This window comes from Balaenoptera physalus (genome assembly GCF_965194825.1).
Source record: "Balaenoptera physalus genome assembly, chromosome: 5".
NCBI lineage: Eukaryota > Metazoa > Chordata > Mammalia > Artiodactyla > Balaenopteridae > Balaenoptera > Balaenoptera physalus.
Window position 1 is genome coordinate 78,810,801 of NC_138884.1, and position 24,707 is coordinate 78,835,507.

General features: G+C 35.1%; 1 protein-coding gene across 4 annotated transcripts in view; it reads right to left on the reverse strand.

Moving 5' to 3' along the window:
* SLAIN2 (SLAIN motif family member 2) overlaps positions 1-24,707 on the reverse strand; it is an 80,053-nt gene that overhangs the window by 13,594 nt on the left and 41,752 nt on the right. For 2 of the 4 annotated variants that reach the window (XM_082462480.1, XM_082462482.1), the window contains 3 exons: positions 21,829-22,188; positions 20,196-20,333; positions 12,034-12,111 (listed from right to left, as the gene is read on the reverse strand). In XM_082462480.1, the coding sequence (XP_082318606.1) occupies positions 12,034-12,111; positions 20,196-20,333; positions 21,829-22,188 (576 nt within the window). The remainder of the gene's footprint in view (positions 1-12,033; positions 12,112-20,195; positions 20,334-21,828; positions 22,189-24,707) is intronic. The other 2 variants (XM_082462483.1, XM_082462481.1) reach the window with 2 other exon arrangements.

Here is a 24,707-nt window from a genome sequence, read left to right on the forward strand (position 1 = left end):
ATCCTACACTCAGAGAAAATATCCTAGAAGAACTAAAGGAAAATCAAGACATTCTCAGACAAAAGAAAACAAAGACAATTTGTGGCCGGCAGACCGCACCCCCCCCCCCCCTCAAAAATCCCTAGCTAAACAAATTCTATAAACAGAAAGAAAATGATAAAAACATGGAAACTTGGAATATCAGAAAAGAAGAAAGAACAAGGTAAGCAAAAATATGGGCAGACACATAGGCTTTCCCTCTCCTCGAGTTTTCAAAATTATATGTGCAGGTTGAAGAAAAAATTATAACACTGATGTTGTTGGAAATATTATTTAAAGGAAATATTTAAGACAATTATAAATGGGGTGAGGGTAAAGGTACATGAAAAAAGGTAAGGTTTACATATTTGAACTGATAAAATGATAACATCAACAGACAGTGATATGTATATATGATGTTATGTATACATAATGTAATGTAATGCAACCACTACATATGCAAACATATGGACTCAAAAACACTATATATAAGTCAAAATGGAATTCTAAAGAATGTTCAAATAACCCACAGGAATGCAGGAAAAAGAAAATAGAGAAATGAAAAGTAGAAAAAACAAAAAACAACAAATAAAATGGCAGACTTAAGCATATCAATAATTACATGAAATGTAAATGGTCCATCTATACCAATTATTAAGACAGAGATTTGGTAGAAATGCATTTAAAACATAATCTAACTTTATGCTGTCTTTAAGAAACTCACTCCAAATATAAAAATATAGGGAGGTTGAAAGTTAAGGGATGGAAAAAATATATCAAGCAAATAACACAAAAGGAAAGCATGATGGTTATATTAACATCAGATAATGAAAAAGAAAATTATCAGGGACAAAGAGGGATAATACATAATGAAAGCAGGGTCAAATTATCAAGAAGACAAAACAATCCTAAATGTGTATGTACTAAACAGAGCTATAAAAACGTGAAGGATAAACTTACAGAACTGAAAGGAGAAATAGACAAATCCACAACAGTTGGAGACCTAAACACCCCCCTCTTAACAACTGATAGAACATGTAAGAACTCAACATCACCACCACCAACCACAGAATCTAACTGACATTTATAGAACAATCCACTAAACAACAGCAGAATACACATTCTTTTCAAGTGTCCACAGAATATAAGCCAAGATAGACTATGCCCTGGGCCATAAAGTAAATTACAACAATTTTTTAAAAACTGGGCCATAAAGTAAATTACAACAATTTTTTAAAAACTGCAATTACAAAGAGTACTTTCTCTGACCATAATACAATCAAACTAGAAATCAAAAGGTAACAAAAAGATGAAAAAAATCACTTGAAAACTAAATGATATACTTCTTGATAGAAATTTTATAATACATGGAACTGAATAAAAGTTAAAATACAAAATATCAAAGTTTGTGGGTCATAATTAGGAAAAAGAAAAGTCTTAAATCAGTAATCTAAGTTCCTACTTCAAAAAGCTAGAGAAAGTAGAGAGAAATAAACTCAAAGCAAGCAGAAGATAATAAAGAGCAGAAATCAATGAGCTTGAATAAAGAAAAACAGAGAAAAATCAAAGAAATAAAGATTTCTTTCAAGAGGACAATAAAATTGACAAGCCTGACAAAATAAAAAGGAGAGAAAACACAAATTACCAATATCAGTAATGAAAATGGGATATCACTGCAGACCCTGAAGACATCAAAAGGATCATAAGGGAGTGCTAAGAACAATCCTACACACATTAATTTGACAATTTAGATGAAATGAACCAATTCTTCAAAATGCACAAACTAGCACGACTCATCTTGTATATAACAGATAAACTGAATGGCCATATAATTATTAAGGAAACTGATTTCATAATTCAAAACCCTCTGAAAGAGAAACCTCCAGGCCCAGATGGTTTTGCTGGAAAATTCTACCAAAGGTTTAAAGAAGAATTAACACCAATTCTATATACTCTCTATCAGAAAACAGAAGAGGAGGGAACACATCACAATTCATTTTATGAAAGTAGTATCACCAGCAGTACCAAAAACAGAAAAAGATAGTGTCAAAAAAGAAACCTACAGACCAATATCTGTCAGGAAAATAGACATAAGCCTCCTTAACAAAATATTAGCAAACAGAACTCAGTGATACATAAAAAAAAATTATATACCATGATTGAGTGGGGTTTATTCCAGGATGCAAAGTTGGTTCAATATTTGAAAATCAATCCATGTAATCTACCACAATAACAGGCTAAAGAAGAAAAATCACATGAGCCTATCTATTGATGTAAAAAAAGTGTCTGACAAAATTCAACACATATTCATGACAAAATTTTCAGAAAAACAGGGAGTAGGAACTTCAACTTGATAAAGAGCACCTACAAAAAATCTACAGCTAACATTATATTTAATGATGAAAGACTGAATGCTTCCCCTCTAAGATCCGGAACAAGGCAAGGATATAGGCTCTCACCACTCTTATGTAATACATGCTGGAAGTTCTAGCCAGTGCAATAAACAAGAAAAGGAAATAACGGACATATAGATTAGAAAGAAAGAAAGAAACTTTCTCCACGATAGTTTACACAGAAAATCCCAAGGAATCTAAAAACAAAAGAACAAAACAAAAAAAACCTTCCAGAAATTTTGAGTTCAGGAAAGTCACAGGATGGAAGATTAACATACAAAAATCGATTGTATCTCTACATGCTGGCAATAAATGCATGGAAATAAAAATTTTAAATGCAATACCATTTGCACTGCACCCCAAAAAAGAGAAAATAGATATATAGATGTAAATCTAATAAAACAAATCTCGGCAAATATCACAGGTTAGCTGCAAAGATCAAATGAGCAATGTGTAAGTAAACTGTTGGTAAAATGTAAAATATTATAGGATTTGTAAGGCGTATCATATCCATGCCTCCCTTATCTAAGGAATATGGTGCTTTTCAGCCTGTTGCAGCTCAGTTATCTGGAAAGATATTCAACAATGCCACTCAGGACAGTCTCCTAAGCTGTCCTTATAAATTAACTAAAATACAGGGATTAAGTAAATTAGGCTCCATTACCCAAATTAATTATGACAGCAGGCTACAGTTTCTCTTTACTCATTGTGGATACCGAGAATTACACCTGAATCAAGGCACAAAATGAAGGAATGTTATCTGCTCCAAGCAAGAATTAGAATTCTATTTATAAAACTGAGATATGACTAAGAATGTTAACTGTGGTGTCTAAGTCATCTCTAAAATGGAATGGTGGGTGATATGAGGATTCTTATTTTTTGAATATTCATTTTTGTCTTTCAATAAGCATTTAATAAAAATGGTAAGTTTATTTTCTAATTAAGGCTTGTATAATTCAGCAGGCACTTAACTCTAAAATGGAGAAACTGAGTAAACTGTATACTGTTTTTAGCTTGATACTCACTGAATACAAAATGTTTTACAAATAATATATCTCAATATTAAACACTATCTTGCAATATAAAAACTAGACACTCCAAGTGGTTGTCTTCACAGTCATGTGTCAACCAAACTACAAATTACATTAATTGTATACTTTTTAAAAATATGTAAATACTCAATAAATGCACAGTTTGCAATAAAAATACACACATTGCCAAACACTGGCTACCATGACTGATGGGGAGCAAAGTACATATGCCATTCAATTATTTAAAAAATAAAGACAAAAATACTTCCTTGTCACCTATCCCTTACTTTATAGGTATATCATTCCAGTCACTCAATGGTCTATGCACCATAAATGATGGCAACAGGTTACTGACATAATAAGGACTTTAAAATAATTTCTTGTTATTAAAGACCACAGAGATGAAGTAAATATGATTCTCTCATTACAGAGTTAAAGAATCCTTGTTAGGACTTCCCTGGTGGCACAGTGGTTAAGAATCCGCCTGCTGATGCAGGGAACACCGGTTCGAGCCCTGATCCGGGAAGATCCCACGTGCCGCGGAGCAGCTAAGCTCGTGTGCCACAACTACTGAGCCTGCGCTCTAGAGCCCATGTGCCGCAACTACTGAGCCCATGAGCAGCAACTACTGAAACCTGTGTGCTCTAGGGTCCGCATGCTGCAACTACTGAGCCCATGAGCAGCAACTACTGAAACCCGTGTGCTCTAGAGCCCGCGAGCCACAACTACTGAGCCTGAGCACCACAACTACCGAAGCCCGCGTGTTCTAGAGCCTGCGTGCTGCAACTACTGAGCCCACGAGCAGCAACTACTGAAACCCGTGTGCTCTAGGGCCCGCGTGCTGCAACTACTGAAGCCCGTGTGCCTAGAGCCTGTGCTCCGCAACAAGAGAAGCCACCACAATGAGAAGCTTGTGCACCACAACGAAGACCAGCCCCTGCTCACCACAACTAGAGAAAGCCCACGCGCAGTAACAAAGACCCAACGCAGCCAAAAAAAAAAGAGACATCCTTGTTAAAAGAGATACTAGTAACTATTACAACCCTTCCACTTTACAGAGAAGGAAAATTGCCACAACCACAGAAATCAAGTGAGCAAATAAACAGGAAAGTCAGGACTTGAATTCAGGTCTCCTGATTCCCAGATTGGTGTTCTTTACCTCTCGGTAATACCAAAAGAGAAACACCTCTGGGAGTAGACATTAAAATGTCTTTTTCACCATTTTAATTTTCAACTAGACTCAGAAAGTTTATTTGTGGGGCTACTATCCTATGCAGCTTTTATAAGATACAACATCAAGGCATATCAAATTTGTAATGGCTGACAAGTAATCATAAAAAAATAACAAGACATAGAATCCCTTGATTTCTTCTTTCATTAGGGTACAGTACTTACCATTATTTCTGTAAGCATATATTTATCAAGAGAATATTTATTAAACATAAGAGGCAGAAGAAACCCCTGGGAACAGGTTTCGCTAGCTTTTCCTCCATACATACAAAAAGACTGATAGATAAGAATAAATAAGCTACCAGCAAACATTTGCAGCATTAGCAGCATTATTTACAACAGGTACAAAGTGGAAACAACTCAAATGTCCACCAACTGATGAATGGATAAACAAAATTTGTTTGAAAGAGCCAGTTGCAAAGATCACATATTGTATGATTCCATTGATATGAAATGTTCAGCACAGGCAAATCCACAGTCAGAAAGATTAGTGGTTGCCAGTGACTGGAAGGAGTGGGGAATGGGAGTGACTGTTAATGGGCATGGTGTTTCTTATGGGGTGATGATAATCTCTAAAATCAGACAGTGGTTAACAGTTGCTCAACTCTGTGAATATACAGTTGACCTTTGAGCAATTCAGGGGGTTAAGGGTGCTGACCCTCTGCACAGTGGAAAATCCACATATAACTTTGCAGTTGGCCCTCTACATGCATGGTTCTGCATCTGTGGATTCAACCAACTACAGATTGTGTAGTATTGTAGCACATACTTAGTGAAAAAAATCCGTGTATAAATGAACCCATACAGTTCAAACCCGTGTTGTTCAAGGGTCAACTGTACTAAAAAACACTGATTTATACACTTTAAAAGGATGAATTTTAAAACAGGGGAGGGGAGTAAAAGCAAGAAATCTCAGAAAATAAACAGCCATATTTTTGAACAGTTTCCTAAAAAAAAAGAAGAGGGAGCACTAGAGCCATAAATTAGAAAAATCTTAAAACTCCCTTTCTAAACGTTTAGAAAAACCAATTTCACAGAAAAATGAGCAATAGAAAAAGAGTAAGGCAAAATCCCATATAAAATTACTAAATAAAAAAATAGAGAGAATAAGGAATAGAATAATATTTCTACTAATGGTGAAACCTTGCCAAATATGTCCACCATGCACATGCACAAAAAGATGAAAATAACAAGATATGAAAGAACATAAATCAGAATGAAAAAACACTCAAAAGGGAGGTGGTGGAACACAGAAAAGAATCAGACATAAAATAAATCATTTCAAAATGAAGTCTAAGAAAGAAGGAACACAAGAGTCACCATATACAGTATCTTATGCTTTAAAAGAAATAAACAATGAAAATAAACTTTTATAGAACAAGAAATGAAGAAAGATGAAAAGGATTCAAGAGAAGGCAACAAACACAGAAGAAAGGCAAAGAACACCCAACATGTGTACAAGAAGAGTCCCCACAAAAAAAGAAAGCCAAAGCAAAAGAACACAATTAAAAAAAACTATAATTGTAAAGAACTTGCCTAAAATTTTAAAAACTCTGCAATTTCAAATTAAAATAACACACCACATATCTGGGGAAATCAACTCAGAATGACAAACACTAAGACATAGTCTCATAAATTACTGAACTTCGAAGGAGAAGAAAACAACCTTTGGACATCCAGATAAAAAGACCAAACGATTGTAATGGAAACAATTCTTTATTCCTGACAAAAATGGAGTCATATATTTAAGATACTCAAGGAAAGAAAATGTGAGCCAAAGATTTCATATCTAGGTAACGACTTTCAAATATAAAAAGAGCAGACAAGCTGTCATCGACATGCAAAAATTGAGGGAACGGATATTGTTCCCATTAACTCCTTAAGGAATCTAACAGAGGATAAGCTTTAAACAAGAAAACTCACTGGTGAGACAATATCAACAGACAGGTAGCAAGCATCAAATATTATTTAAATGTAGGGCTGAGACTAAATGAGGCATATAAAGGAGAGTATATAATAGTTATTTATGGAAAAAGCTTTTTTTATTTTTATTGGAGTATAGTTGATTTACAATGTTGTGTTAGTTTCAGGTGTACAGCAAAGTGAATCAGCTATACATACACATATAACCACTCTTTTTTTAGATTCTTTTCCAATATAGGCCATTACAGAGTATTGAGTAGAGCTCCCTGTGCTATATACAGCAGGTTCTTATTAGTCATCTATTTTATATATAGTAGTGAATATATGTCAATCTCAATCTCCCAATTTATCCCTTCCCCCCTCATCCCCTAGTAACCTATTTATGTAAAAAGTTTTATAAACTGCTTTTAGTAACCATATTGTATGGTATTACACTAATGTTATCCCCAGAAGATTCTGTGTAAAACGTGGGAGAAAACAATTATTAAATGATACTCTATTTCTATGTGTTTCTGAGAGATAGGCTTCTCGGAGAAGAATAAAATAAAGAAAGCTTTAAGTTAAAAGAGGTTAAGTAATTACCCTCAAGCCCTAAATTTGATTAGGAAGTATCAGCATGAACTCATTAAGGCATTCAATCTTAAAAAATATACAAACACAAATCTACACATATATATTTCTAGTAACTGAAAAGAACTAGAAACAATGACCAACTGGATAGTAAAGAGCACAACTAAAAACTCAGACTTTAGTTTTGAAATTCCATTTCCTACCAAAAGAAATCAGGATTTTTTTTGAGAAATAACTAAATTCAGGTCTGTGGCAGGAAATGTATAAGATGAGCCTATCTTGTCATACCAGTTATCAAGACGTTATCAAAGACTACCAGGGTTGTGTCGCTAACTTGAAGATGCTAACTTGAAGATGCTTCTACCAAAGTTGGGAAAATACTCAGATCGAAACACATTAAAAAATGTTTAAATCTTTAAGTTTATAATGAGATATATATATGTATGTGTGCGTGTATATATATATATATGAAAAATATTGGTCACCTTTGGAGGATCCTAGATTGCCAATTTTTTATTTTGTAAACTGGTAAATAAAGGGAAAGAACAAGTATTGAAATAAAACCTCAGTGCTGGTTAACCAAAGAATAAGGAAAAGTTTCTCTTAGGAATGTTAGAATTGAAATAACCCAATTCTGCAATTCCTAATAAAGTAAGGACATAGGCATTATGCATCAATGCCTGCTAATATCACATGAAACAGGCAACACCAAGAAGTACCACCACCTATATAGTAGTCTTGCCAAAAATAACATAACTGAATCTAATTAAGCATGTAGATAACTAACAATTTATAGGAAATACAGAGGAACCTGATAAATGACACCATGGAAAATCCAGTCTGTGTTAACATCTACAGGACAAGTGATTTGTTGGTTTCTTCAAACAGCAAGGGGGAGTAAAGAGTTGGAGGAAAACTATAAATTAAGAGAAACTTAAAAAAGACATATATTAAAGAGGCAAAACTATAATTTCATTACTTGGATGATAAAAATTATACAGAAAAGTAAGGAAGTGATTGCTATAAAAATTTGGAAGAATGGCTATTCTTGGGAGAGGGGGTCAAGAGAGGGTTGTGTTTGGAAGCAGATGGGTATAGAGCATCTGAGGTAGTAAGTTCTAGTCTCCTGATATGACCGGTAGTTACAAGGGGGTCACCTTATAGGAATTCATTAAGCTCTCTACGTATTATATGGTTTTCTGAATTTGTGCTATATTTTAAAATAACAAAGATTAAAAAATAGATTTATAAATTAGAAATCCTTTTAAATTTATTAATCCTTATATTCTTAGACAAATGTACTAGAGTTTATGAAAGGACAAGACAAAAAGTTCTACAATCTCCAGATATGGAGAGAAATACTTTAATAAGGTTAAAGTATAAATTGAGGGAAAACTAGAGTATATGAAGAGGTGCACTAAGCTGTAGTTTTACTATTGTAAAAAATGTTTCCTCCTCTAATGGTAGCAACATTTTGCCTTATCTATAAACTTGGGAGTTAGGGAGGAATAAAAATATAATGAGGGTTAATTGGAATCAGGTGATTTTTTAAAACCACAGAATGTTAAAGGCTTTTAATATTTTAAAATGCAGTCCTATTTGATCAGGAAAATCAAGGCACAAATTTCAGAGAGGTGGAAATTTTGATCTAGGACTTTCTTCAGCAAAGGAAATTGACAGATGTAGTCAAGATTTAACTAAAGAGGAAAAAAGAATCTTAGAAAATCATAAAAGCCTTAGCAGCAAGTCTAAATGTAAATAAAACCTATTCAAGTATCATTCCAAAGATAGCATGAAATGATCTAACAGAAATTTGTGTGTTTGGAGGGAGCGCCAAGAACAGCCCCCATGCTCTCTCCTTTCCTTCTCCCAATTGTATATAACCGTCATGGGAGGGAGAGCAACTCCTATCATTTTAACTGTATCTAACAACTGTTTATGGCAGAGGCTGGCTTTGATCACAACTGTTAACAGAAGAAAAAGTAAAGAGGGACTAGAACAGAGAAAAAAATAGAAAAGAATATAATGCATAATAATGCATTATAATATAACAATATATAATAATGCATAAATAATATAATGTTTATGCTTCAGATTCAATATGTGTTAGCTGACAGAAAAGGGAACATGAAATTTTAAATTTCGGATCCAGGGTAATGACAAAATTCCTGGGTTCATATCAATAAGGCCTCTTATAAATATTGCTTATGTCACCTTAAATATCTCAAAACATAGTGAATTAGAAAATTAAAGCAGTATTAGACAACTACCATCATGAACTCCTCCTTAGTTGTTTCTTTCCTTCTAAATAAAAATATGTTTGTACATTTAAATTTGTCCTTATCTCTACATTCACTTCTCTAATTAGTCTTCATTTTCTTCCCCTGACTTTTTGAGGTTTCTACCCTGTTTATCTCTACTTGACTGAGTTCCCAGCAACTGGAGATAAATAAAATATATCTTTATCAAAGCAGTTTAAGCAGTCACTTCTACGAAGTCTTAAAAAAACACTGCGTTCTTTCCCTCAAAGAGAAAAGTGGGCTGAAGAAACACAAAAGCTTTGCAAGAAGAAAACGCAATGAGGGATGTGTCCAGCCCTTTCTGAGTTAGTGGCATGATCGTGTTCATCAACAAATGTTTATGGTGTGTTTCTTTGTGCCAGGCAACACAGTTTTACTTCCCTTCACATCTTCAAACTCCAGCTACTACTAAATGCAATTAAAATCAAAGTGACCATTTTTCCAATAGTTAAGGAAACCATCTTCTTCCTCTTCCCATGATTCTGTGAGTCCTTAAAATAAGTAAATCAGCTTTCTAGAAAATGTTATAGGCTCATCCCCAGGATGAGGAACAACTGATTTATGTGGCAATTTACTATCTAGTCCATGTTTCCCTATTGGATGGGATTAATGTGCAAAGATACCTAAGAAAACGTGGTGTCTGAATCCTGTCTGCTTCACATCCCCACAATAGCAGAGAATCCCACAGTCCAATGCAGACTCCTCTCTCTCAAAGTCTAGACATGAGGGTAAGTTAGAAAATCCATTTTGACCTTGGATCCAAGAGATATTCTCCAACTCAGCTTTACCAGTAATTAAACTAGTATTTTAAATCCTATCATATATTGTTCCTTTTTCAATTGGTTTAGAACTTATAGTATAAAATGATGATCACCAAGCCACAGTACGACCAGAAAATAAGGGAGTCTGGATTAAGATAAATGAGAGATTAAACAAAATGAAACAAAAAGGAACAAAAAATCAAACATGTACACGCACAAACTTCTCTCTCTTTACCATGTCATCTAGACAGCTAGAGGTACCAGGAATTATGAGACTGGGTTTTCCTGTTATCTTATCACAGAGGGTAGGCAGTTTGGTAGTTCAGAATCACAAAAATAATGTAACCTCCACAGGCGTCCCCCACCCCCCCCAAAAAAATCAGCCAGAAGTTATGATCTTCTCGATCTAATAAATAGCAACATAAAATCTTCAAGTAAAAATTTTAAATTATATAAGTGTACCTAATGCCAAAAAACATTATGAAGCAGCTTATAGAGGCATACAAAAAATAAAATTTATATAAACTTAAAATCCTCTCTTGCCCTGGTATAGATACTACAATCCTTTTATAATCATCTGTTTTCACCTACCTTCTACCCCTAGAAGTACTCAAAAGTATCTGGAAATCTCAAAAAAGAGGTTTACGGTCCTCAAATAATTTAAGAACCTTTTCTACAATGATACTTAACAAGTCACCTTCTTCTCCATCAAAAGAGCATAATCTATTCAGTCTATTATTATTTCTGACAGTGGCACCAAAACACACCCTTACTAGAGGCCTATAATCAGCCCCTGACATCCAAAACACAAACATTCCAACATTCTACTTTTCTATTTGACTATTCTCTTTTCTTTGGATTCTAATATCTAAAACTATTTCCTTAAATTATACTTAATCCACCAAATCATTGCTAAAACATCTGCATTAATGAACTTGCTAAAGTACCTATTTCAGTACTTTTATAACCATATTAACTAAATCGTTTTTTCAACAAATCAAATCCCAAACCTCCTCTTTCCATATAATGTCCTGTTAGTGTTTTATCCTTCTTATATAGCTTTGTTATTTACTGAGTTCTGAAGCTAGCAGGAAATCTACATGTCCTGGATAGGGGAAATATTTGCCTATATTTGTTCTGTCCCATTTCCTCTGAGGTTTCTATTCATTCTTATTACTGCTGGTCTATCTAATCCCACAGTGTTTCTCCCAATTCTACTTCTTTCTAGCTGTCCATACATCCAGTCTCTTGGAACCAACATGATAACTTCGATGTCAACCTTCATATATTTCTTCAGCTGTCAGTTCTTACAAAAGCTACCATTCCATAAATATTCCAAACATCATCAGTTAACAACTCTGCTTTAACGTCAATCAATTTCTAATATGAAAACACGCCTGTTTCATCCTAGAGATAAGTAAATCCCAAAACCAAAGACAGAAGAAAAAACATAACATACAGAATGCCTGGCATTTGGTTCATTTTAAAGCATTTATTAGTTTATCTAACAAAGTTAAAACAATAACCTTCAGTTTTAGGTAAGAAAAATGATAAATTCTCTAATATTAAATGCTACATATCATTTATTCCTTTTAGAACCACAACCCGATACATACCTCTGTAGAAAATGAGTTTCTTCTGGATTTATCCAAGTAACAGAGAATGAATACACATTATTTTAGTATAAAAAAAAAAAAGACTAAAATGTGCCTTATAGACATCACTGACTCAGTATGCCAAAAGGTAAAAGATTTAACTAACTTGACCATTTGCTGAAATTTAAAACTTAGTAAGAGGCTGTAGTTACCTCTTTTTGTAGATGAAGTTTGAAGCAACTGTTTGGCTTTGAGGGAAGTACGAGGCAAATTTTTCAGCCTTTGCGAAGCTGTTGAAAAATAAGGAACTGTAATATTTGCCTGGAAGGACAAGATAAAGACTATAGCTTCTGTAAACTTGAATATTTTAATACAAACTTGAAAATTTATCAAGGAACAGATAAGGTGAGACTATGTTAGAATCCTAGAAGCAGAGGAATCTTAAAGTGATGCTTAGTGCATTAAGTTGGAAAAGAAAGGGAATGGAAATCTTAGAGCAAAGTGCATACTTTCCAAAGTTATTTCTTATAGATGAGAACATCTATAATATGTAAACCAATCAAAATATCAAAGAGAAAACAAACCACCAGCAAACATGCTACAGGATGCAAAGAATACAAAGCTAATAAGTGATGAACGCAAGCACACAGTACAGAAAAAAAAAATAAATGTAGTACTTGTTCAGTGCAAAAAGCAGACTTTGGCAAAGCAGTTATTGTTAGATGAACTGTCCTAACATGAAATAGTAATCCCCATACTCAAAAAGGAGAAGAAAACTCAGAACCAGGCAGGTCCTCGAGGGAGTAAACAATCTAGTTTCTTTAATATGTTCAACATCCTCTTGCTGTAGAATTCAACTAATTGCACTTTAGACTTTGGGTAGCAACATATCTGGACTATGCACACATGCATACGGGGTGGGGAGGGGTGTGTGTGTGTTGGGGTTGAGGGATTTGGAAAAGTCAGAGCATCTGTTTTTTAAAGTGATCAATGAGGAATTCTAAGCATTCTTCAGAACTCCTAATCTATTAACTGCAGCGAAACTCTCATAACTGGCAATTAAGCAGCAGTTCAAAGCCATCTAGAGTTAAATCTCACTTTGGCTCCAATGAACTGATGATTCCCACATGTACCAGTGCAGTCACCTATTTAAGTGGTTCTAAAATGTCATTCTACCCATTTGAAAGTCAGACTTCATATACCTCTAGGATTTATAAGCAACGCCCCCAACCCGCCCCCAAAAAGAGATCTCAAACCATAAATCTGGCCAGAGTTTAAACAAACATTGGGTTGATAAATGGATTACCTGATATATCACCAAAAAGAATTAAGGAGAATTTTTCTTTCCCTCTATTGCTTAACCGTATCAATGCTGATAGGATTTTCTCACTGCCTAATAGTAAACATTTTTAAAAAGTACCAAATGCATTTGATTTCAATTTCTGTAACACTTACTACAACACATTACTGCTGCTAAATAATATTGTATGCCAGTTTAAGTTAAATATATTGCCAGGCAGACAAGCAAAAAATTCTCCAAACCTAAAAAATACCAATTTTATAATGCATTACCTCATATCTATCCCAGAGAAAAATAGGATGCTATCGTCACTGAATATTCTTCATTTACATATTTATTCATACATGCTTTCAACCATTCATATTTTCATTCATTCACTCATTCATTCTTTCCTGCTTTCTTTCATTCTTTCAAGTAATTATCTACTTTATTAGAGGCACTGTTTTAGGAACAATGGATTTAGTAGCCAGCTAGATAGACAAAGTTCCTACTTTCATGTAACTAAGATTTTAGGGAAGGGGAAACACAATAAACAAAGAGTAAAATATATGGCCTGCGAGATGGTGATAGCTGCTAAGGAGAATATTAAGTAGGAAAGGGAGACAAGAAGTAGGAGATTTAAGTTGCAATTACAAATAGAGTCATCAGGAAATATTTCCCTGAGATGACATTTGCCCAAAGATCTGAAGGAAGAGAGGAAGTGAGCCATACAGATATGAGGGGAATGCAGATATCAGGGGAATGAATTCTATATATGGAAGGAAAAGCAGCAGTAAGGACCTGAGGTAGGAGTGTGCCTGGTGTGCCTGGTATATCTGAAGAACAGAAGTAGGCCACGGTGATTGGAGTGGAGTAAATGAGGGCAAAAGGTAACCAACTGTACATATATTGGCAATCCACAGTATCTATTAACCACTAAAATTTTTTAAACGAGGGTTTAACATATCATCTCTAATCAACTGTCCTGGAAAGATCTTATTTAAATTAATAGCTACAATAACTCCAATGGACCTTATTTATCCCTCAAGTTTCATGGGTGATGCCACAAGAACAGCATCTACAGACAAGTGAAAACTGTCCAATAGTAAGTCCAAGAATCAGATAGGATCCTGTTTATAGCAAATAGGATCAGGCAGTATACTCTAAATTTGCCTGATACAGATGGAATGAAATGAATGATTTTCATGAGATACCACAAAGTCACATAATGTTACTCAAATAAGAACAAAAACTACATTTTAATCTGAATTATCAATCGTAATTTGATCTGTTTTCTAATGACGAAATCACTTTTTATTTATTTATTTTGTCCGCACAGCTTGCGGGATCTTAGTTCCGTAACAAGGGATCGAACCCAGGCCCCGGCAGTGAAAGTGTCAAGTCCTAACCACTGGACCGCCAGAGAAGTCCCCAAAATCACTTTTTAAAGATAAATTATAGTAGTTAAACTGAAAGTCTCCAAATCCTTCTAGAACTTTAATCTATTCTCCACATTGCTACCAGATTGAATTTCTTAAGAAGTAACCCTGATTAAAAGCCTATGATGGCTCGCCATGCTTATAAGATGAAATCTAAACTCCTTAATATGATATTTATTTGATTCATTTATTTGTTTGGCTGCACCGCGCGGCTCATGGGATCTTCGTTCCCTGACCAGGGATCGAACCCGCACCCTCGGCAATGAAAGTGTGGAGTCTTAACCACTGGACCACCGGGGAATTCCCAACATGATATTTAAAAGCTCCCACAACCTAACCCCTACCTACATCTCTCATCCTTGGTCACTGCACCCACTAACCATCCTGTGACCCACACTTTAGTCAAACAAAACCACTATAATCAGGGTGCCATTCTTAAGACTTCATTACTGGTCCCACTGTTTGGAAAAGCTATACTTCCTTTCCTCATGTGACAGCTCCTCCAGAGTTGGCTGAGATATCTTTCAATACCTTTCCTGAAAACCTCTTCATACTGCTGTGTAATGCCTCTCCTGTTCCCACATCACTTCCTGCCTATCACTTCCTCTTTTGGAGGGCATAAGCTGTCTCTTTCACATTTATATTCCCAGTGTTTGGAACATATACACCCAATAAATATCTGTTGAATAATTAAGAAACACATAAGTGACTGAGTAGTGGATAAAATCCAGAGATTCAAACTAAATATTCGAGATCCTCCACAGCTGAGGTCCAATTGAGTGGTTCTCAAATTTAAATATGCCCGAGTCAGCTAAGACACTTCTAAAAAATAGATTCTGGGTCCCCATCCCAGATGTATTCAATCAACATTTCCAGAAGTAAAGGTCAGAAAAACTACATTTATAAAATCTCTTTGTGATAACTGACAACATCATTACACTACTTATCCTTAAACAGGAGTTCTACAAGTATTTCACTCATTTGTACATTAGCCAATTACACAGATTTATCATGACTTATTTATTTCAATTTATGTTTCATAATTATATAAAATTCGAGTGTAACCTTTTAGTGTTTTGGTTACAAGTGAAATCTGGATGAGAATTCCTTCCCCATGGGCCTAAGTGCAGCCTGGCCTATGCATAAGCTGACAACTGCCCTGGACACTTCCTCTTCAGCGAGAGGTCCAGAGTACAATACTGATCCTATACATCTCTTCTCTGGGAGTATACTCTGTATCCTATTCAAATATATTTAGTTAAATGTAAGCAAGCAAGTGGATAAATGTTACACTGACTTATTTTACTCTTTTGTGGTAATTCACAAAGTATTTATAGTTCAGTCTCAAATCATGCTCCAGTAGAGTCATCCAAGAATATTTTCCAAGATGCCTCCTCATGTGCAATTAGGTCAGCATGATGTAATCCAAACAATGATTGGGAGGAAATCAGGAGACTCATGGAGGAGTTGAGAACAGGGACAGGGAGTAATTTGGCTTGGTTTTGTCACTTTTCTAGTTACTTGACATTGTACGTATAATTTATATGGATCTCTTCTCCCTCTCTATAAAAATGAAAAATGAGATGTTGTGAGGTTCAAATGGGACAATACATGTGAAAGTAAACTCATACTACTTTTTTTAAAACCAGCAGATTGCCTTGGGTTTTTCTTTCTTCTCTTATTTCTGAACCAGTAATTCCTATATTTTTCTGAAAATTAAACTTTCTATTAAACCTGTGCTCTAGTGGTCTTAGAAAGCAAGCACTAGTCTTTTGAAAAACTGTCCCTGAGAAACATTCCTTCCTTTAACTGGAGAATCTGAGAAAATTACATGTTATCCATGACCTCTGCAATGCTCTGGTTTTCTTAAACTTTTTAAGTTACTCACATTTTCCAAATATAAAAGTCAAGAATTGGTAATAGCTATCAAAATGAAAATATATTAGAACTCTCATAATATTCATATTTGAATGCCAACATCCACAATAATGCAGCCATAGCAAATAAGCATATAAAAACAGTGATTGGCATAGTAACAAGGCAAAAGAAGTGGTCCCTTAGGTGGAAATAAAGCAACCTTGCAAAGTTAGGTTCATGCAGACCAGCAAGTAAGAACCAAAGCTTTACCACTTAAGAGCTGGAAAAATACTTAAAAGAAAACAAAATGCAGCAAATATATAAATTTGGTTTATATAAAATATTTAAAATGCTAATTCATGTATAAAACTTGCCATTGTAATATTTGTACATAATTATATATCAAAATAAAAAGGCTATTATGAAAACAGTACACCTATATACACACACTAGTTAAAACGCACATATATATTATGTATCAAAGATATATGTAAAATTTTCAGAAAAATAGGTAACATTTTATTTTGCTTCATAATGTATTAACTTTAAACAAAACGTTTTAAATTTTTTTTTCTTTTTTTTTGGCCGGGCCGCACGGCTTCCGTTATCTTAGTTCCCCAACCAGGGATTGAACCTGGGGCCACGGCAGTGAAAGCCCAAGTCCTAACTACTGGACCTCCAAGGAACTCCCAAGTTTTAAATATTTTTATAAAGTAAACTTCATTAAATTTTAAACCTGCTAATATTCTGGATTTACTACTTTCCAAATACATTCTTGTGAGTAGTGTGATTCTATACTAAAATATTTGTGACATTTTCATCATAAATAAGCTTCACTATAGCTACATATATAAAAAATAAACAAGTATATGCAATTTTTAAAAAAGGATGGTACCTTACTTTTTCTTCTGCCTATACATTATTCAAATATTGAAATACACGAATATGAAACGGTATACATATATCCCACTTAAAAGTAAATTAGTGATTAGAATCTCATTATGTTTCTTTACATATTTTCCTTAATTATCAACTTCTGGGGAAAAAGAAAAAATAATTCACCTACAGGAAAAAAAAAATTCTAGGGAATCAGCAGGTGATTATACAACGGTAATTCTACCACTAGAGAAGGTGAGTAGTTATCATAAAGTTTAAGATATGGTCAATATATTCTTCTTTTATTAACATTTTTATCCTAGGTTCTCAATCTTTTATTGTTCCTTCTCTTTTTGTAAAGAGTTATTTTTCATTTCCATACAGCTTTAAGATGCTAGAATAGTTTAAATAAACAAACAGCATGTATGAGGGCATGAGGGAACAAATCTGAGTAAAGAGTTGGTACTGACAATAATGGAATGAGGTAAAAAGGACAAAGATATAGCTGGTTTCATCAAAGAGCTGGGAAGCTGTCTGAAAATATGTCATGGAAAGATTTGAGAAATTCAGAATTTAACAATTCAAACTAAGTATTAAAGCACCTCTGAAAGCCGAGTGAAAATGGTGTTTTGGATTATCTGTGCATAGACTGTAAAAGTGTAGCTTATAATATACATGAGTTTTTTTACTTAATATTCTTAATGATGTAAAAGTTTCTTTCCTGTTGTATTAACACTGTGGATTGCTCTTCCCAAGGGGGAAGAAAACCCCAGAAACAGGATATTATTAAATCAAATTAACTTAATTTGCAGGTTTAAAGGCACAAAACCTATCCCTCACCACTTCAGCAATAACTAAGAGTTCAAACTGTACCTTTACTTTCATTTTTAAAATTTTGTGAATCTCTATTTTCTACACCATTTGTGAGTACAATATGAGTACCATAATGGCACTCTTTTTTTTTTTTTTTTATGGTAAACTTACTGACACAGGATATTTAATATTTTATTTATTTATTTTTATATTTATTTTTGGCTGTGTTGAGTCTTCATTTCTGTGCGAAGGCTTTCTCTAGTTGCGGCAAGTGGGGGCCACTCTTCATCGCGGTGCGCGGGCCTCTCACTGTCGTGGCCTCTCTTGTTGCGGAGCACAGGCTCCAGACGCGCAGGCTCAGTAACTGTGGCTCACGGGCCTAGTTGCTCCGCGGCACGTGGGATCTTCCCAGACGAGGGCACGAACCCGCGTCCCCTGCATTAGCAGGCAGATTCTCAACCACTGCGCCACCAGGGAAGCCCCATAATGGCACTCTTAAACACACAGTTCAAGTGGTCTGTGTGTTTAAAATTTAATGTGGTATAAAAACACGTTTTTGCACACCTCCATCTAAAAAAATGAGGTACCCAAATCTCTAGGTATCAATTTTCTACAACGCCTTAAATTTTAGAGTTTACCTTAGAAAAAAAAAGAATAATATTTCTGGATAATTTTTATGTCTTAGTACTAAACCACTGATGTGACAAATCTCTCTAAATGGGCTTCGGCTTTCAATCAGGATCAACATGGGTCTGAATCCTAACTTGCTACTTATAAGCTGTATGGTATGATCATAGATAACTTATGTAACCTTTCAAAGCTTCAATTTCCTAATTTGTAAAATGTGTTAGTAATTGAACCTACTTCATAGAATTGTTCAGAGGATTAAACAGAATTATGAATGTTTGGTACCATACAATGTGAGTTCTATAATATAAATAATATCATATGCAATTTGTAAATAAGGAAAATTTATCAATATATCACAAAAGTCATTTTGGTTCAAATGTATTTTTTTCTGGACTGTGGATTTTTGAGCCACCAAGTAACAGCAGCTTAATACAAACTACACAAAGTCAGCTAAACACAATAGAGCCAAGGAAGAGTGAAAGGGGATTTAAAAAGAGTTGAATGCTTTCAAAGTTGTGTTACTCAATACACAAGTTATAAATGGACAGTCAATAACCTCATGTTTGTATCACTTCTTTGTCACAGCTTTGAGGAAATGAAGGAACACATCACAGTGACCACTTCAACCACTGACAGTAAACATGCTACAAAGGAACTGAATGAATCAAACTACAAAACTGATGTGAACTGTGGGATAGAAGGCATGCATATTGAGCATTTCTAAGATTGTAGAAATAACTCTGTTGTTTAAAATTGGTTTGACTGCATGCTCATATCTACCCTACTTAATACGCAATACTTTTTGGAAAGTGTTCAATTCTGTTTTAGTCACTCTGTAAAGTACAGAGTGCCCATCTACTCCCACATCACTTCTTGGCTCAGTTTGGCCACTTTGTCTTAGACGTTCCTTCTGCATGATTATCTGATCTTTGTTTATGTTGCATATGTCTCCTTAATTCAACAGTCTCAACGTTCCTTTCCATCAGGTTACCTTCAACTTTTTTAAAAAAGGAAATTCTACATTTGCTGGAGTATTTATTTTATTTATTAAGAATTTAACATGCCTTTAATTGTGCTATTATTTTTATGGGATCATTATTGTTTTTATTAATGTTCTAGTAAGAAAGCTCCTTGGGTTTTAAGTGGTCTGCTTCAGGACTATTTCCCCCCAAAATCCTGTCATTTTTAATATGCAGTATTGCAGAATATAAGGTTTTTAAGGCATATATATTTATATATTAAACAGCTAGAACTTGCTTATTTTAGAATTCTAGAGAGACCACAGTTTCATACAGATTTAAGTATTGATACAATTGGGTATTTTATAGGGACAAATTTTAAATTTTAATACAGCTATGATCATCTTATAGCAATTGATAATCACTACATTTTACTATAGTTTAAGACAGCTATTCAGCACAAAATTAAAATCTGTAATTTTCATCTATCTTTAAATAACTGATACATAAAAGATACTTACTGGCTGAAGCCTGAGGTTGCATGCGAGGTATTCCTCCATTTGGCACTTGAAAATTTGAGTCACTTCTGCTGCTTTTCACTGAGTCAACTTGTGTATTAGATGTTCGGGACAGGTTTGGAAGACTGCGTCTTAGTTTTTCTATGACAACAGAAATTTAATTAAAAGAAAAAATCAAAACATTCTTTCCAATGGAGAAAATTAAAATGTTAATTAACATTCAAAAATCAGATTCTTGGGCCTCCCTGTGGTGCAGTGGTTAAGAATTCGCCTGCCAATGCAGGGAACACAGGTTTGAGCCCTGGTCTGGGAAGATCCCACATGCCATGGAGCAACTAAGCCCGTGCGCCACAACTACTGAGCCTGTGCTCTAGAGTCCCCGAGCCACAACTACCGAGCCCGTGCACCTAGAGCCCGTGCTCTGCAACAAGAGAAGCCACCGCAATGAGAAGCCCGAGCAGTGCAATGAAGAGTAGCCCCTGCTTGCTGCAACTAGAGAAAGCCCAGGTGCAGCAACGAAGACCCAACACAGACAAAAATAAAAATTAAATAAAATAAATAAATTTTTAAAAACTCAAATTCTTTATTTAAGTGTTCTGCATATTTTAGAAGAGCTAACAGGAAGTACACGTCTTATAAAAATAAACAATACAGTTTCTATAAATGGGCAGAACTGTTAAAAAGAACCATAAATTACTTAAATCAAAATCTATACACAGGGACTTCCCTGGTGGCTCAGTGGTTAAGAATCCGCCTGCCAATGCAGGGGACACGGGTTTGATTCCCTGGTCCGGGAAGATCCCACATGCTGCGGAGCAACTAAGCCCGTGCGCCACAACTACTGAGCCTGCGCTCTAGAGTCCTCGAGCCACAACTACTGAGCCCACATGCTGCAAGCACTGAGGTCCGCGTGCCTAGAGCCAGTGCTCTGCAACAAGAGAAGCCACCACAATGAGGAGCACGCGCACCGCAACGAAGAGCAGCCCCCGCTCACCACAACTAGAGAAAGCCCGCACGCAGCAACAAAGGTCCAAAGCAGCCAAAAATAAATTAAAAAAAAAAAAAATCTATACACAGATCACTTCATGAGTATAACAAAGCAAAACTAACATAATCAAGTAAAATTAAATTCACTTCTTCCTTTATTTTTGCATTGACTCAGTATTTTTTAAATAAATTTATTTATTTTATTGTATTTATTTTTGGCTGCGTTGGGTCTTCGCTGCTGCGCGTGGGCTTTCTCTAGTTGCGGCGAGCGGGGGCTACTCTTCCTTGCGGTGCACAGGCTTCTCATTGCGGTGGCTCCTCTTGTCATGGAGCACGGGCTCTAGGCTCGCAGGCTCGGTAGTTGTGGCTCGGGGACTCTAGAGCACAGGCTCAGTAGTTGTGGCGCACGGGCTTAGTTGCTCCATGGCATGTGGGATCTTCCCAGACCAGGGCTCAAACCCATGTCCCCTCCACTGGCAGGCAGATTCTTAACCACTGTGCCACCAGGGAAGTCCCTGACTCAGTATTAATAAAACAATAAACTGTCTAAATTCTTGATCTACTTTCTGAAATACAGAACCTTGGTAAAAACTGTGTTACTTTCATACTGAAATATGAAGGACAAATTTTTTTCATACATTATAGTTACCTTCATTTTTAACACTGGTTGTCTGTAAATCTGTGGGATGGCCTTGAAGGGAAAGGCGAGGTTGCTGTAAGCGGCTAATCATAGGCTGTGGGGACACTCTACTATATTCTATTCCCCGAGCAGGAGATCGAGAACGAGGTGAATTTCGGGGTGACTGCTTAGGTGATGGTCGAGGTGAATTGCGTGGTGATGGTGAAAACCTGTTAACAGCAGGGTATACTGCATGATGCATATTGTCATCTTCATCATCTAAACTTTGTGCATCAAGTTCCTGATCACTAAAAGTACCCCGTCTTGTAGAATTGCAAGATGAACCAGAACTGCGCCGAGATGCGGTGGCTGCATATTCTTGCCGGAGACCTGACAATAATGAATGTGTTATTTTATTTCTTTAGTTTTATTTTTAAACATTTAAATATTTTTAAGGTTTAAAAGCAAAAGATTATCATTGAGAAATTCAAATAGGGTATAACGTGTAAAGGAAAACTCCCTTTCACTTGATTCACCTTAGACTTTCCCACACATAAGGATGCATATACCACATCTAAAAGGCTATTTTTAAATTAAATGAAATTCATAAACTTTTGCCCAATTTTAACATTTCTTCTTGAATCCAAAATCTATATTAAAAATAGAACCATAAATTTAAAAATATTTCTACTCCAAAAGACAGTAATCCAAATTTGAGATTAATATTAAAGGAATACTGAAGGAAAACAATTACTGCCCAACCAGTGTAAAGAATACATCAGTGAGTAAATATACTCCCTGGATACTGAATCCTTGCATTAATCTTACTCAAGAAGATGATGAAGGAAACTTCTATTCCACTCTTAGGAATTCAATACTTGGGCACAAACATAATTTCAATTGTTTCATAACCTAAGAGACTTCAATAACACAAGATAAATTCTAAGCCATCAAGTAAGAATTTTCAAAGGAGTCCCTTATTTATCTTGATATCTCCAGAAATACCCAAGCAACCTTAGGAGCCCTTCAAATAGTATAAAAACTTCTAGAATAAAAACAAATGTTGATAGATATTCAACGAGAAAAAAAATTACAATTGAAAAAAACGTATGGAATTTAGATAACATTTTGAGGAAGTCCTGCTAACTATTGGCAGTTTAGCCCAAAAGATCTGTTCTACAGGAGTATCAAACTTTTAAGTTATATATTCATTCACAGAAAGTGATATCAACATGGTTCCCCAAAGTAGTGGATGAGAATCACACCAGGGTACCTGTAAAACTACAGATTCCTAGGGCCTGTCTAGACCTTTGGTCAGGTTTGGGGACCACTGTAGTAACCAACAAATTACTTAGTGTCATGTTATAGCAAACATGGCACTAAAGTCACCTAGCAAAAGACGACAGACCAGTGAGAAGAGCGGTGTTTTAGAAAAGAAAAATCCAGATCCCAATGCAGGTTCCCCATTAACAAGGGGGTCCTAGGGAAGTCACAACCACTATGGGATTGTGTGTTTCTCATTTTAAAAATGAGGGAGCTTAACCAGGCAAAAGCGCAAATCTGTTACTCTTCATTTTTGTTACCAAAGAACGGGAGAAACAATGTTGTAAAAAGGAAAATCATTCTCTCTTTAAAAAAAAAAAAAAAAAAAAAAGCTGGTGTTTTCAAGGAGGTATCACACACATTTTCAGCATTTTTTGTTTTGTTTTTTTTAATTCACCAGGAAAAGAAATATTTGTGCGTGTGAATAGCTTAGAAAGGATTTTTAAAGTAAGACTAAAATTTCTATTATGCATTACCAACACACAATATGAAAACTACAGCAAATAGCTGGTTGAATTTCTAACAAAATACTGCAGTCTAAAAAGTCAGGGTTCAAAGAAGAAATCAGTGAGTTTATTCTAACTGGTAGTTACACAGCATTCTTCATTCTTTTTTCACATACATGATAATAAGTAACCCCTCACTAGCTGACAATACCATACTCCCAGTGAGGAGTTATATATACAAGTTACAGAAGAAAAGGGTAAAATGTTATTAGTTTTTAGGGCTAAAGATAGATAAAACAAGCACCAAACCTTTCTATCTTTCTAAGGGAAGATGTGTGAAAATCAGACAAGAATTAGCAGAGTGAGAAACACTGCAGTTTCTTAATAAATGTTATAGCTTGATAAAACTTACTACATATTTACATAAAAGAAAGGACCTAAACAGAAAATTTTTGAACTAAACTATAGCATTGCTCCATTACCTCAGCCAACTGTCAAGACTCTGAAATCTGTGTTTCAAGGACCTTTTCATTATGAAGGTTAGAGAGACTGCTTCCTTCACAGTTAAGCCTATGGCATCATACAATAAAATATACAGGCAAGAATAATACTATCACCAACATCTTACATTCAGATGAGAGTCAGGGCACTAATGAGCCCTTGAAATAGTATGAAAAATTTTGTGCATATGCATATTTTGGGAATGACAGGGGACAACACTTTTATCAGATTCTCAAAGGTATATGTGACCTAAAAAGTTGCAAGGACCACTTTGCAAAGCAACATCACATGCTTCATTTAACTTAATGTCACAATTCCAATTTTCCCATGAAGGTCTTTTATACAGACTACACCAAACATTCTAAGAAAGATGAAATTTGCCCCCAAGGAGAAAAAAACTGATTTGGGGGGTGTGGAAAAAATCTTAGATATCATAATAGTTTGTGGCCCTTATAGTACAAAAAGAGATGTACAGTATATCAATGGTATTAAAATTTAACGGGAGTGGGGGTGGGTAAAAAGGGGAAAAAAATGTCTAAATCGGCTCCTTGGGGAGGCAATAATGAAAGAACAGTTGAGAAACTCTGGTCTACACTAAGAAAACACAGAGCAACCGGGTAATAACTACAGAGTTACAGT